Source organism: Hippocampus comes, unplaced genomic scaffold (genome assembly GCF_001891065.2).
Source record: "Hippocampus comes isolate QL1 unplaced genomic scaffold, H_comes_QL1_v1.1 scaffold84, whole genome shotgun sequence".
Classification (NCBI taxonomy): domain Eukaryota; kingdom Metazoa; phylum Chordata; class Actinopteri; order Syngnathiformes; family Syngnathidae; genus Hippocampus; species Hippocampus comes.
In genome coordinates, this window is record NW_017805144.1 from 663574 (window position 1) to 679915 (window position 16342).

Below are 16342 nucleotides of genomic sequence, written 5' to 3' on the forward strand. Positions count from 1 at the left end.
ACAGCCGTTGCATTTTTGCAGCAACCCACAATTACTCAGCAATCTACACACGTCACAATTGTTGCATATTATCATTAACTCCAAACACCTTTGTGTTGGCATAGATTATTTACACACTGCACAGGCATGGGCAAAAACGGATTTCTTCATAGCTGTAAATAAAAATAAAATAAATAAATAAATAAATAGATAGATAGATAGATAGATAGATAGATAGATAGATAGATAGATAGATAGATAGATACAAATTGAAGATAATTAATTACAGTATATCTAATGACGTGTAAAAAATATGACAATTTTACTCAATTATCACAATGGTATATTTATTCATGCCAATACCTGCAAACTCAACTCAACTGTATTTATAGAGCACTTTCAAACAGCCATCGCTGCGTACAAAGTGCTGTACATGGAGCAACTAACATACAGCGTCCTTAACAATAGGAATTCATGGACGAGGTAGAGGAGTGGCATGTTTTCTCTTGTGTTACTTGTGTTTAGCTTTGCTGATGGATTGATATTGAAAAGACCGTTTCTTAATGAGTTCTGTTGGATAACTTCAACCTTGAAGTGGTTGAAAGCATGTAGCATGACATCACCACCTTGTGCTGCCTTCTCCCTTTTCACTCCCTCCTCAGTGTCATGCTCAAGTATTGACCATGTTTTGTTTTTTTAACTGGAACGATTGCATTTCCCTAAGTGAGGGCTTGCTTGCAAACAATGGTTTGCGTTTTCCAATTCACTCGGTTGGAAACAGTAAGAAGAGGCACTTTGGATGAATAGATTGGGGTGTCTATTGGTTTTGCTTTGTTGAACACCTGCTCCATTTCCTTGCCCTCTTGTGATTACCTCTGGAACATAGTGCCTTTTTGGATAAACTGTACTGCCACAAGAAAGTGTCAGTTAAAATGCCCCTCACTCACTGGCTCAAAGTATTAGATGCTTCAAAAACATATTCTCATCTAACTTATATGTGCGTACTACATGTATTCCAGAGGGAAATCAGCCTGGATGATAATGATGATGTGCATCGTACAGTTGTAATTCCCTGAAATAATATTGTCGTGACTCAGTCTTTGATGATGCTTGGCCATTTTAAAGCCGTAATGGTAGGCCTAAGTGTTAAACGCAACGCCACCCCCCTAGAGTATGATTGGCCCTTTCTTGTGTCTCCAAGGCAACAAGACAATGAAAACTGTACCTGTGACACACCAACCCCCCATTACAGTGAAGGATTTGATCGCGGGGGCCAAGTACCATCTGAGGGTTTACTCCCATGAACTCAGCAGCATCACCAGCAAATCTGTCACCTTTGAGACCAAAGCAGGTGAGACCACACCTGGCCTGGTGGAGTCGGATTGGCAGGCAAATGGCCTACACTGGTTGTAAGGATGAAGTGCTTTTGAATTGCCATACCTAATCATTTTCTTTTATTGTGGTCAACTTGGATGAAAAAGTTATAATTTTTAAAGAATGGATAGTGATGTGGGAAAGCTTTGGACACGGATATCTGAACTGAATGTACAGTGCTGTCAGAAAAATATTTGCCCTATTCTCAAAAATGTTTGGGGTTTTTTCGATAGTTTCCCCACTTTTATGTTGAAGGTCATCAAACAAATGTAAATATCAGACACAGATAATCCATATAAATGTAAAATGCTGTTTTTAAATTGTAATTTTGTTTGTTTAGGCGAGAAAAACATTTTCGAAGCTACATGGCCCTGGGCGGGGGAAAAGTACTTCCCTCCTAAACCTATTAACTGGTTGGGACAGCCTCAGCAGCAACAACCCAACTTTGGGGAGCACCTTTATGTGGTGTCAGGCATAATGGAAAGTGCTCGATCTCAGCTATGCAAAGGTTTTGTTTTGTTTTGGGGTTTTTCGCTCTCTGCCTCTCAACCCTACTGGTACTTCTACCAAACGTGTCTCTGCTCGACAACAACAATCAGCAGCAACAACTGAAATCAATTGTTTTTTTAACTGCCGAGTCTTTTACATCTCCGTGGAGACATTTTGGCCCACTCAATCACAGCAAGTCATCCAGGTCCTGAATAAGCAAAGCAGTCACAGACTGTCACACTTCCGCCACTATATTTGACTGTTGGTATGATGGGGTTATTTCTGAAATGCGGTCTTGTATTTACGCAAGGAGACACACACCTTTCAAAATAATTAGCTTTTTATCTTGTCTGTCCATAGAATATTCTTCCAAATGTCTGAGGAATCATTCATATGTTTGAAGAAAGACAAGCCATTACGTTTTGGTCAGCAGTGGTTTTGGCTTTGGAACTCTGCTATGGATGTCGTTTTTGCCCAGTCTCTTCCTTATTGTTGAGTCATGAACACAGACTACTTTTACATACAGCCACGAACCCTTTCAAAACCCGAATATTGGCAATAGTCCAATTTGGCAAGGTCAAATAAACGTGCAAAACCCAAATAAGACCCCTGGGTTATTTCTTTTATTATCTGAAAATGTGGTCATGTATCTTGGAATACCTCCATTGAAAGGAACGTTGGTTTGTGCTCTGCACATTAGTGTTGTCTGCATACTAAAATTTGACTTTGACACTATACCCACATAAAATGTCACAGTACCGATACTGAAACCATGCCTAAACCTTCAGTAAAAAGCAGCAAAAAAAAAAAGCTGACAGTTAAACAACTTTAAATTTGTGCTCTTAGTATTACGGTAATTAAAAAAAAAGAACATTTTGAAATTAGAATTCGTTTGATTTTATACAAACATTTTGAATGTTTTAAAACACATTAGAACAACTGAACACAAAATATTTAACATTTTTGACACACCACTGGTAATGTATTCATAAGTTTATATGTATACTGTATAAAAGTATTAGGGCCTAATTTGCAGCCTTTGGGCAATATAAATTCTCATTGATTATTTAATGTTTGATCTCCCAACCACTAATACTGTGAAAACTTGCAGATCGGAGGATTGATTGATTGATATGTATTATAATATAAGGGAGCGGATGGACCATTGATAGTAACTAGAGTGTACCTTCAACGGCCCATTTTGCGGTATTGATGAAGAAACGGAGCAAAGTTTGATAAATATCTGGTTTTCCCATCTTTTCCCATGATTGACGATGTTTATGCACATTAGTGCACGTAATTTAGGAGGAATTCTGATTCATCAATATATACATCCAAGTAAAAAAATATGAAGAGAAAGAAGGAAAATGTGCTGGCACGCATGTGTTGTGAATGTGACCGTTATTTTCCGGAACTTCTGCGCAGGGTACAAAAATTCCGATGCATTTATGAGTAAATGAGGGTCAATGACACCTTCCTGCAATCCTGATAATAATCATGTGACAATGATTTTGAGGCCCGAAATGTGAACAGATTTCCATGTAATTGGAACTGGAAGGAAAAGAACTTATTTTCTTCACTTTTCTCTCTTCTCCTGCCCCACTCGATGTGGTTGTTTGTGTGTGTGTGTGTGTGTGTGTGTGTGTGTGTGTGTGTGTGTGTGTGTGTGTGTGAGCGCCTTGGCTTTTGTGCACGTCGCCAGCCTACATTGACCAGGTCGACATTGCAACTCAGGGCTGGTTCATCGGCTTGATGTGCGCCATCGCCCTCATCATACTGATCCTTCTTATCGTCTGCTTCATCAAAAGGAGTCGTGGAGGCAAATATCCAGGTAAGACTTGACTGAGGTGCTAAGTGGGAGTGTAAGATGGGGCCAAAAATCCCAGTTCGCTGGGTCCTTGGTTTGAAAGTCACAAGTTGGTTCACATTCCGGTCAGTAAGGGAACATTATGCAAAAGAAAATAGCGTGCCCTTTGTCAAAATAGGAACAATTGTAATAAGAATTTAAATAAACAAAATCATTTAGTACTGTAAACATAAAAACATTAAAAAAAATTTGGAGTATATACTGGTCAGTTTCATATAACGGAATCAACAGCAGTTAGGACAGTGTTAAAGATGAAGTAAAAAGTTTGACATGCTGTCAAATGCATATTGCTAGCCCCAACCTCCACAATTCACTAGCCAGAGACTGAGCTGCACTGTATTTGTTCACACAGGAGATGTATGGCTAGAGTGTGAGGCGGTTGTTGTTCCACTCCCTTATATAATGTTTACAATCTGGGAACTCTACTGTACTGAATGTGCCATACAGAAAAATATGAACACTAAAACATTATCATTACACCTCGAATGCTGAGTCATATTTGCCCAAGCACAGCTCAAACAAAGCATGAAGGTTTTTTTTCGAATTTGATGTGTTTAAATATTTGATTTCATAACAGTCTCATTACTAACTGTATGAACTCTATTGATGACAGTCTTTGATCAGTGGTTTAAATCTAACTTGAGTATATCTACACCATTAAATACACTGGTCTGCACCCCCTCTCCCCCAAAAACATGTAAACAAAATAGCTGGCAACAGTCTGTAGGGCAGTTTCGGATGTTGAATCCAAATATCTCCTTGGTTTCTCTCTACATGCTCCACTTTATTTGTAACTTCACTTTTTTTTAAAGTGCAAGAAAGTCTTTTTTTGACGATAAGTCAAATTAAAGCAGTGTAGGGGTAAAAGCATAGATGGGAACTTGACCCTGTTCTGTCGGCCCGTCGTCCGCCGTCCACAACCTGGGCACCCTTCCGTCATCGTCCGTCCATCCTTATTCATAAAACAATCGTCCTCTGTCCTCGTCCTTTTAAAGCGCTTCCGTCCTTACATTTCACCAAGCGTACATGACGCCGTGGGAGAAATGTGAACCCTAATCCCTATTCGAGTCACCACTAGTTTAAGCACGGCTGTAAAAAAAAGTGTATAGGCTAGTACACAATTGGATTTGTTGTGAAACAGTGCAGATCACTTTACACACAAAAAATACTTTTTTTTTTTTTCGTGTTCAGCCCCCTGCTGTTTCTCCTCCTCAAACGGCCCCTTGTAAGTGGGATGGATACCCCAATAGGGACATGTTCCCCTTGAGAAAGATCAGGGCGGTCCTCTTTGACCGGAGGATGTCGCCGGCTGGTGAAAAAACCCTCTCTACAGCAGCGAAGCACGGGAATCGGGTGTTGTATTGAAAAAATAAATCCAACCATGCCTCCCTGTGCTCCGCGGGCGCGATCCCAATGCAGTATTTGGAACTGGGTTACCAGTGACGCATTTGAAGCGTTCCAGGGCAATTTTAGTCCTTAGCCCATTTTGCTTGAGTATGTTGAAATGAACTTTTGACCGCCTCGCATTGGCGTAAAAAATGTACGTAGTAATTCACGCATGTGCATGAATAAGCAGACGCAGACGAATAAAGTAAAAAAACACACACACACACACACACACACACACACACACACACACACACACACACACACACACGGTGTGGGATAGGACCGAGAGTCATACAACACAGCCAGCTTTCTCAATCCGCTGGATTGAATTGTTTACAACTGTTCAAGTGTTAACCAAGATAGCATTTAGATGCCAACATAACCACTGTCGGTCACCAGCCTGACTGCCGATGTATGAACTTTTGTGCCCATTAGTCTTGCCCGCTTGAAGTAAGTCACCCCCTCCTGCATGCAAACATGGTGAAAAAAAACAACCAAAAAAAAAAAAAAAAAACCAGTTGTGTTAGTATAATCGTAAATTTGCAAATCCAGATGATTTTAGCTGCGATCGACAGCATAACATCCTCAGCAGATGTTCGGCCACATTTACATTTGGTCTTAGAATACAAAAGTTAGATTTTAACAAGATATGATTGTTCATAGATTATATCATCATTGGCGCAAAAGGTCAAATGCAGTGGCACAAAAACTACAGCAAGTGGCAATAAAATGGAATGATGACATTTTTTTTTTATCGGTTTAATGAAATTTTGTTTTGGATTCTGTTTCAACATTCAGGACAAAAAACTGCTTCATTATTTATTATTATTAACAAATGATAACTGTTAACAGCGACAATTAACAGTTTGTGGAGTGTCACAGTTAACAATGAAAATTGATGCTGAATTTATTTTTTTAAATTCTTTATAGATGACTATAATGTTTTGCAGTTTCTATAATGTCTAGATGGTGGTTTCATCACTGCTTTCACAAGTCGTCTAGGTAGGTGGTGACGTGTGTAAAGTTTTGAACTAACACCCCTGGTGAGCTGAGTGAGATAACAGAAAACTACCGGTAATAAATGAACAGCATCATTGAAAGGAGTTTATTACCACATTAGGACCAAATAATGGCAGCAGTACTCAAGATGTTTGTGGGTCATTCCATGCCAAGTCACCCAGTGGGCTTATCCTAGTAGATTTTGAATTTAATGAAGCTTGTTGTACTTGTTATAGTGATGGCACAACACTTTAAATTTTGACGGCAATCTGAGCAGGTGTTTGGGAGCTACGGCCCACTGAATTTGACAACATTTGGCAAAAATTGGCGTGGCCACAAGTGATTTTCCATTCCGGGATTTAAGATGCCGATACTGACACCGACCATCCATGACACAGAGTCTTGTAATTAGAATGCAACCAAATGACCGAATGGACCGAAAATACTTCATATCACACATCGAGGTCAGATTCTAGGTCAAACGCTAAATTTACTAAAATTTTCACCAATGTTTGAAATGATTGCAGATTTGGATTCGCTGACCACCAATACCTGTTTTGTGAAGATTGACCCAATAGTTCCTGAGATATAGGGGTTCAGAGGCCACACCCCTTTTTGTAAAACTAATTACAGGTAATATTTGGTGGGCCATAGCTCCCAAACCCTTGGTCCGATTGACCTAAAATTTGAGATTTAGTATTGTACCATCACTATAACAAGTACAGCAAGTTTTATTCAGTTCAAAATCTGGTGAGTTAAATTTGTTGGAGTCAGTTGGCATGGAAATTTGGAAATATTTAAACAGCTGACAAAGTAATACGTACTAGAAGATTGAATGTTTGAAAAAAAAACTGACCACACAAATCTATTCATCAAACCAAATACTGCAAGTCAGTTTGAATTAGTCACTAAATGTGTTTGAAGGTAATCACGGTCTTCCCCATTTTCCTACTTTTTTTCAGTCCGAGATAAAAAAGATCTTCCCTTGGATTCTGTTGATCACAAAGACCCGGATGGATCTTTTGATTATCAGTAAGTGTCACCAAACAGAACCTGCTGTAGTTGATCATCAGCTCAGATTCAAGAATGGACTCTCCTCCATAAAGCAAGCCTCTCTGAAACATCTTATTGTATTTGCCCCAATTATGTAGAAGTTTGGGGCACTTTTCAATTGCATTGTTAACATGTGTTCATTTTTCCTGTACTGTATAGTATATCACTTACTTCACTTGTTTTTTCACACTTTGAGGACTGTACCGATTCCCCATGCAGTAAAGCAAGTTACTCTGGCCAAAGATGGTTACAGCAAATGAAAAAGCACAATTAAGGTTGCCTCGAGTTGAATGCTATAACAAAAGAAGCATATACCCACAAAACAAATCTGGAAAACAGATGGTGTAAAAAATGTAATCTGGTACCGTAATTTGCGAAAATAAAATAAAAAATAATTTGGTCCCGTCCAGTAATTCCCAAATTTTGCCGTGACTTCTGCAAAACATAGCAACCGAAGATGCCGGAATATACTTAGCAGTGGTTCTGAAGCTTTTTCTGAAAAATTTAGAGGAATAAATTTCTCCCAAAGATTATCTGTTGGACATTTGAATTAGATATTTAAATGAGACCAAATGTGGCAGTATGCTGTGTCATGTTATGTATTTTGCTCCTTTCAGGTTCCACTGATTGCCGAGGCATCATTCTTCTAAAAGAAAAATGACTTATGCCTTGTTTCCTTGTTTTAACCAAAACATGTTTTGTGTTGCATGCTAACTAAACTAATTTTTAACTCTCTTAATTTTTTGTCATTATTATCCTGAAAAAAACAGCAATATAAAGCTTTTATGAAACTTCATTTACAGTCATATTTTTTACAACACATATTCTATCAATCCCATTTAATTATGTTTGACTATGTTTTTTTTTTCGTTTTCTTTTTTATACAGTACTCGTAAATCTCACTTTAGCTGAAAAGCCGTTGCCATAGAAGTCTGCAATTCCATCATGGAATGACAGGGGGCTAACTTTAATGGCATTAAATTTAAAGTTCCTCATCAGTAATGTGGGAAATGTATACCATCAGCATTTGTCACCACTTGAAGGATGCTGATGTTTGCTGGTTTGATGCTGTGGGAAATCTTTATGTACGATAATGCCAAATAAATGTCGCATTTAGACGCAGCCACTGTCTCTGGTCAGACTCATGGACTAATCTGTGACGCCTGTGCAGCCCCATGTGTTTGTAAAGAGCTCCTCTTTTTCCCATTCAAGTTAACCCTTCACTCCTCTCTTGCCCTCTCTTCACCACTTGTCTCTATTATACGCTGAAATGACTCATCGCTGCCTGACAGGAAGCAAAACAAGAACAGGTACTTTGGTTTGGCCGAGGCATCTTTTATGGCACTGTGCTTGTCCAGTGTCCAGAATTTGTTCTGAGGATATCAGAATTTAGGGTCAAACAGATTTCACAGCCTGTTTGACTAAAGCATTATTTGCTTTTTGGTCAAGGTCAACCTGGAAAAAGTGCCATCCTAACTTGATATGGCTGTGTAGTTTCAAGCAAGTAAAGGTTAACCAATCAATCAAAGCCAATCCAAAGTTTTCATATCTACTCTTTTAGCACACACGCAGACACACCCACACACAAGCGCAACTCTTGCATGCCACGTCACTAAACGCGTGATGACTTTGGATGAGTCAATGGTCATGTATATTTATTTCTAATTCAAGATATTTTTAATTCAAGAAAGTGACTGTCACATTATTTCCTTCAAGTACACCAGTATGTACTTAACCCAGTGGTCTGTTTGAGATAATTTGCCAAGCCATCTTTTCTACCTTTTAGAGATTGGTTGCTATTAAAAAAAAAAAAAAAAAAAACATGTAAACTGAAATATACACAAAGTATTACAGATAAATCGCTTTGGCTCAAGGGAGTCAATATTTGACCGGCAATGTGGAATTCATGGTGAGGGAGTTCCCACAAAGGCCGTAGCGGATGCATGTGGTTAGCACGTCTCTCTCACAGTCAAAGATTCTGGGTTTGAATTTTGCCCAGACCTTTCTGTGTGTAGTTTGCATGTTCTTCCCATGCTTGCAATTCTCCAATTTTGCTTGCATTCCAAAACAATGCATGTTTAAGTAATTGAATAGCCTAAATTCCTTTGAATGTTAATGTTTGAAGCACACCGTACACTGCAATGTAATGTCATCATAATTAAGTCATTTTTTAGCCCCCTAAATTAGCAAGGGACCATTGTTTCAGGACTTCGGGTTATGGGGGTCAAAAGCAACAGTTTGTGATGGCAATAAATGCCCAAACACAGTCTGGGAGAGGAGTCATGTCAGGTGTTACACCAAACCAGGAACAACAAATGCAATTGTACCAAGGCATTGATGTCTTTAGATTATTTTGAAAGATTTATTTTGACGTTGGCCTTGGCGTTTTTACTGTCATGCATAGCATAAATAAGTGTCGCTGTGGTTAGCTTGACTTCTTCTACAGCCTTCAGCAGCAAGATTACAGCCTCTACCCACAATCTTGCTGCTGAAGGCTGTAAATTTCCCCAGTGTAGGACAAATAAAGGATATCTTATCTTATCTTATCTTATCTTATCTTCCTGACAGTGTACACATAAATAAGCAGGTATTCGTAGCAAAAATAAAAGCCTCCAGCATTTTTTGTGAACTGAGGTAATCGAATGCGGAAAATATATATAGTGACCGTATTTTCCGCACCATTAGGTGCACCTAAAAGGCTTAAATTTTCTAATAAATAAATAATCCGGTGCACCTTATGTGTGCACTGAATTCCAAAATATGTTGTTTAGCAACTTCGGTAAGCGCAACGCTTGAATGACTGTACGACCTTTTTCCCGAACTTTTCCTGCTGACACATGGACATCAAATGTGCACTATGTTCGCTGGCAACGACAAACCAATCAGAGAACATTATGGAATACATACAATACATACGCTTACCTCCGTCACATTTCACACAGGTAAACTACCGGTGCTACAAGAAATCATTTGTTTGTCTAAGTAAGGAGCCATGAAAATGGAACCAGTGAAGACAAATGCTTACGAGGCACAAATCAAACTACGTGCTATCAGTTACGCTGTTGTAAATGGGAATAGTGCAGCTGCAAAAGAGTTCAACATCAATGAATCTATGGTTCGGAAGTGGAGGAAGCAAGAAAATGAACTTTGTCAAGCTAAGGAGATGAAAGTGAGTTTTTGCGGGAACAAAGCGAGGTGGCCACTGTTAGAAGACCAACTTGAAAAATGGATTATTGAACAAAAACAGCTGTGAGAGGCGTCTCTACAGTCAGCATCCGACAGAAGGCAACCATGATAGTACGAGACCTGAAGTTTGAACAATTTCGAGGAGCTCCATCTTGGTGCGTTTCCATCTTGAAAAGCCGTCATATCTCCATCCGTGCAAGGACTACCATGGTACAGCAACTGCCAGCGGATTACAAAGAAAAGATGACCATCTTTCGCACCTACTGCAGTAACAAGATTACAGACAGAAAGATCCAACACAACTACATCACCAAGATGGATGAAGTCTCCCTCACTTATAACATCCCCGTGAACCATACTGTGGAGAAACAGGAGGCCAGCACGGTATCAATTCGCATGAGAAGTCTGCTTTCACTGTTGTTCTTGGTTGCCAGGGTAATGGACAGAAACCTCCACCTATGGACATTTTCAAGAGGAAGACACTACCAAAAGAAAGGTTTCCAGCCGGAGTCATCGTTTAGGCCAATCAAAAGGGCTGGGTGGAGACGTAGAAAATGAGAGGGGTGTATGTAAAGAGACCGGATGGTTTTATGCCACGCATCACCATCCCTGTTGATCTGCGAGTCCATGCGCGCCCATCTCACTGCTGCTGTGAAAAACCAAGTGAAGCAAATGAATGCAGAGCCTGCCATCATTCTGGGATGTTTCACAAAAGAACTCCAACCGCTGAACACTGGTGTAAACAGAGCGTTGAAAGTGAATTTGCGAGCAGCTTGGGAGTGATGGATGACAGACGGGAAACACACCTTAACCAAGACTAGGAAGTAGCGCTGGGCGACTTACGCCACCATGTGTGAATGGATTGTGGATGCGTGGGCGAAAGTATCGACATCAACTGTCATACGGGCTCGTCACAGGAGATAAGGACTTTGACTTCCAAAGTTTCTCAGCACTGAGAAATGCCCTTCAATTGTTTTTTTTTTTTGGGCTCGTCACAGGAGATAAGGGCTTTGACTTCCAAAGTTTCTCAGCATTGAGAAATGCCCTTCAATTGTTTTTTTTTTTTTTGTCTTTTTTTTTGTAAACAAAAGCACGTGGTTGTACCGTTCATAAATTTGAGGTCACTTGGAAATATCCTTACACACTGTTTTATCAATGACAATAACATTAAATCAACTAGAAATACAGTTCTAGACTTTATTAGTGTTTTTTTAATGAATAAACAAGCATTGTTTTATTTTTTTAAAACAAGGATTTTCTGTGTGTGTGTGTATGTGTGTGTGTTACACACACACACACACACACACACACACACACACACACACACACACACTAATTTACAGTACTGACAAGTTAATTAAAATGTATGTAAATGAAAATTAAAAAAAGTATCATAACATCTCCAACTGACACGCACCATATCGATTCAAAGTCATAACCCCACTGAGTTAATCCAAATCAAAATATTCCAGTTTCAAATCGAACAGTCATCACATTAAAGAACTGGATATCGTATTTTCATGGCCTGGCCCCAGTGCTCAATTGATTCCTCAAGAGTTACGTGACCTATAATCTTTCTGACAACTAACACCATGCTTCTCTTTGGCTTGCAGCAGCGATGAAGACAACAAGCCTCTTCAAGGTAGCCAAACATCACTGGAGGGCAACGTGAAGGAGAGCGATGACAGCCTGGTGGACTATGGTGAAGGCGGTGACGGCCAGTTCAATGAGGACGGCTCTTTCATCGGCCAGTACACGGTAAAGAAGGACAAGGATGAGACGGAAGGCAATGAAAGCTCGGAGGCCACCTCACCAGTCAACGCCATCTACTCGCTGGCATAGTGCTACCCAGTGTGACTTTTGACACTTACTTGCACGGCCTGCTTTGGAGTGTTGTAGACACACGCAGAAAGATGAAGACTCTATGAATATGTGAAAAGAACTTGGCCAGTATGTCGACCGCGTAGGTTCTCCTTTGCAGGTAAAGTCAGATAATGCTGGAGAGCAATTTGAGGTCATGCCTTTATTTTAAATTTCCAGAACTTGGAAAGTGTTCCCACGGAGAAGAAATTTGGTCAAAGTGCTCATTTTGCTTTGTGCTCGGCCTGCCCTTTATCCACACAGACTTCAGTGTGCCTTCGGGGGTAGCTTTTGGCGTTTTTAGGCATAGAAAAGCACTCTGTTTACTTTTTCCATGATTTTATTTTATTTTTTCAAGCTGTCCAGTCTTTCTTTCTTGATTTTTTCAAAGTACAATGAGGTTCAACAACATATCAGCCTATAACCGTCAAACTCACCAGGATGCTAGCAGATATGTTTATCATATTGATATGTACACGAAGAAAGATTTTAAGTTTCCTCAGCTGGTAGATGTCTCTGTAAATCTTAATGAAGTCTGTACACAGTCCTGGCACATAATTTAGTGCCCCGTACATCTATGCACTACCACCACGACCATGCCACGACATCATGCTTGATACACATCTATTGTTTTATCCCACTTGCAGGGTATATCACATTCTTCAGAATCACTTTGCCTTTTCCACTGTGGTAGAAATACTTTTCTTACCTTGCATCCAATGTTGTCGTGCAAATGTCCACCATGATGGTAACCACAAAAAAAGCCATATATGCTCCTAGCGGCTCTGAAAGTCTATGTTGCTAATGCATCCCATTTGTACAAAAATCGTAACGGAGCATGGAGTGCGTTTGACGAATTAAAACTTGGAAGGCATCAAAGAGTTACTTATGCTTGCGGAACGAACACCAGTGGACAAAATTCAGTCTCTCATAAGCATGCTGACTGATGCTGTCACATTTGTTTACTGAAGTATCGTGAGGCATACATGATGATTAGCTTCTTCTCACTTTTACTGACTTTATTGAACTCGTTTTTTACCAACACTGCAGCATCTACCTAGCAGAATAATCTCATAATCACCAATGAACAATGGAACATATAGATCTATATTATTATAGCCTACTACTTTTTAAAAAGTATTTTCTTATTGGTAGCAGCAGCAAAGTTCGCCATTTCTTTTTCGCTAAGATCAATAAAGATGACTTCATGTACGCATGCGGTTTCATTGGAGGGCAGATGTATGCAGCGTGAGAATCGGAGATCCTGAAGATGTGTTCAGAATTTTTTTCTTCACGATTTGTGTTTCGTTTCCAACCAACGGTATACACCCCAGTTATTTATACTATTTCTTCACCTCTGATAAGGAAATGATGTCCTCCTCAAGCTTTGGCAGCATTCAAGATTTATGGGACTGGATGCTGTAATATTTGCACCGTAGTATCCTTGCCCAACCTCAATAAGGCATTCTTTGTTAATTGCTATCCTGGGATTGGTGAACTGGTCAAGTGCTTCATTTGGGCAGACAGCACACTGAAGTAGTCACAATATAATACACTTATTAGAGAAAATAATTGTTTTGTTTTTCTTGTAGGATTGTGAGCATACAATCATGGTCTTGTCCGTCATAATAGCGAGACTCTAGAAGAAGAATGGCAGTAATGTCACGTCACAGAAATGTGTCAGTCTATCCAAGTTGGCTTTTTAAACAATCCTTTGGCACCTTAGCATCAATTGTCAGTCTTAAAATCATCTCCAAGTTTAGTCTCAACCCATCTTTCTTTTACAGAAGTATCGATTCCTCCCTCGTTAGTGTTTTTATAAATGCAAACAATTTGTCAACAGTTGAAGAAAGCTTTAGATATACATAGAAATTGTAAAAACATATAGCATGGGGGAAAAAAATAAATAATTTGACACATAACTTAGAAATGAGAAATGCTCCGGTGCTCTTTTGAAGGAAAACAGGCGTCGGCACCGTATGTATGCCTGCTATATTGCCACTGTTAATTACTGCTTTGTCATGGCATTATTCTGACGGGGCTGGTTGACTTTCTACATTCATTCAGCACAATTAAATTTCGCACAAGTAGTGCTAATAAATCAAATAGTTTTACATTTTCACTTCAGTTAATAACTGGAGTTCACATTTTACTTCATATTAGTATTTGTTTCTTTCATGTGAATACTCTTAATTCATACTCATAATTAAGTCATTGTCTGTTGAATAATTGTCCGAAAAATGTATTCAACCAATTTGTTGTTTCGTGTGAGAAATAGCCAACATGTTTCCAAAATCAGTTACTGTTCATGTTGTCACGCGTTAATATCAGTATGGGAGTGGAACATGTTCAGTATATTTTTGTGGCAGTTGGCTTTTCGGAAACAACGAATGAATGATGCTGCCGTACATGAAAAAAAGGTTCTGGTTGTCTAGACAGTGTGCTGCTCTTCTTGTATCCATGTTGTATTCCTGTTGCTCTTGTTATTCAGATTTATGTCTGTCCACATAGAAAAAAAATTGCTGTTTTACTATTTATTTGGCATATATTATGTACATTTGCATCCAGAAAAAAAACACTCCGTTGTAAATATTTCAATGTTTTTCCCAAATGCTATATCTGACAAACAATAAAAAAGTCACTAATTTGTACCTGCAAAGAAAATGCGAAAGGCATTTGGTCTGCCAGACCCCCTTGTTAGGTAGCTTTGACTAACATGTTTACTCTGGAACAAAATTCACACCCAACTTCATTTTACCTGTTGCTTTGGCATTGTAATATACTGTCGCTAATACATTCATTTATTTATTCATGGTTTTAAGTTCATATTGTGAAAAATGACAACTCTTGTGCAATTCTTCACTGTATAATGTAAATAAGACAAACCGTACGAGCTCGAAGTGCTGCTGCAATATACGGCATTTGTTGCGCACATTCATCTTATGGGCCTGAAAAATGATGCATTTCGGGAAAAATAACTTCCTTCTTGAGTGCTACTCTTACTGTCACGTGTAATAATCTAAATTAGCTTCAGGGCTCCAGGCGAACGTTCTTTTTTTACGAGGAGCACAGTGGCCCCAAACCTGATATTTCATGGAGAACATTTAATATTCAATCCTCTAATTTTTGCGATATGACCGATAAATGGGCTGAAGTGTGGAGCAGAAGTTTGTTAGCAGCAAAAAAAAAAAAAAAAAATCAAAAATAGTATTAATAACGACATTTTAAAAAATTTACAGATTGACTGGTCACACGGGCGTGAGTATAGATGAAAAATTGACTGTCATTGTCTCAAATTTTAGGAGCAAAAATGTCCTCATTGAGGGGCAGTCTGGAGTCCTGACCTGAATCTGACCCTTTAAAAATCTTGTGAGGCACATGAAATTGCGTGTGGCAAATTCCACATCAACTTTAGTGTATAAAATCCTTACTGTATAGCAGGGATAGGGAAGTCCGGTTCCTCGAGAGCCATTCCTTCGTATTTTAATAATAATAATAATACATTTTATTTATAAGCGCCTTTCAAGACACCCAAGGACATCCCTCCCTACTCCAACACACCTGATTCAAACAATCAGCTCATCAGCAAGCTCTGCAGAAGCCTGAAACAATCATGAACAATTGAATCAGGTGCGTTGGAGTAGGGAGGGCTCTAAAACAGGTAGGATATAGCTCTCGAGGAACCGGAGTTCCTGGATGCCTGTGCTCTTAAATAAATGAATACATTTCAAGATATTGTAAATTGACAAGAATTGTTGGCCAAATTTGGACTGAATTATTTGATCCCTGTCTCCAATTCTTTCTTTATATGGAGCAAAAAAATGATGACAGCAAGAGGCATCTATAGTTCTGGCCAGGATTTAAACCCCAGGGTCCAATCCAAAGTGTACTTCACTGTACTTCAGCCGCTTATTGAAAAAAAAAAAAAAAAAAAGCTCTGTCTCCTCACAGCCATAGCTCATTGAAAGGAGATGTTGTCAACTGGAAGTATGGCAAGCAAGAAAGAATCACGCATATTTTCCTGTTCCTTGTCCTTTTGTTGTGCTCATTTTTTTTTCAGTGGAAACAATACTCCAGTGTCTCTTTTCGCTGTGTTCCTCCTGACCCTTCTTGAAAGGGGGAAAAAAAATGTCAACGTGCCGTTGT

General features: G+C 39.2%; 1 protein-coding gene across 17 annotated transcripts in view; it reads left to right on the plus strand.

Moving 5' to 3' along the window:
* Positions 1 to 12959, plus strand: part of nfasca (neurofascin homolog (chicken) a) — a 123419-nt gene extending 110460 nt beyond the window's left edge. For 10 of the 17 annotated variants that reach the window (XM_019867633.1, XM_019867632.1, XM_019867638.1 and 7 more), the window contains 4 exons: positions 1181 to 1330; positions 3545 to 3673; positions 7060 to 7129; positions 11950 to 12959. In XM_019867633.1, the coding sequence (XP_019723192.1) occupies positions 1181 to 1330; positions 3545 to 3673; positions 7060 to 7129; positions 11950 to 12178 (578 nt within the window). In that variant the 3' untranslated portion in view covers positions 12179 to 12959. Of the gene's footprint in view, positions 1 to 1180; positions 1331 to 3544; positions 3674 to 6048; positions 6101 to 7059; positions 7130 to 7767; positions 8282 to 11949 lie in introns of those variants that run through there. The other 7 variants (XM_019867644.1, XM_019867645.1, XM_019867646.1 and 4 more) reach the window with 4 other exon arrangements.
* Positions 12960 to 16342: the final 3383 nt, after the last annotated feature.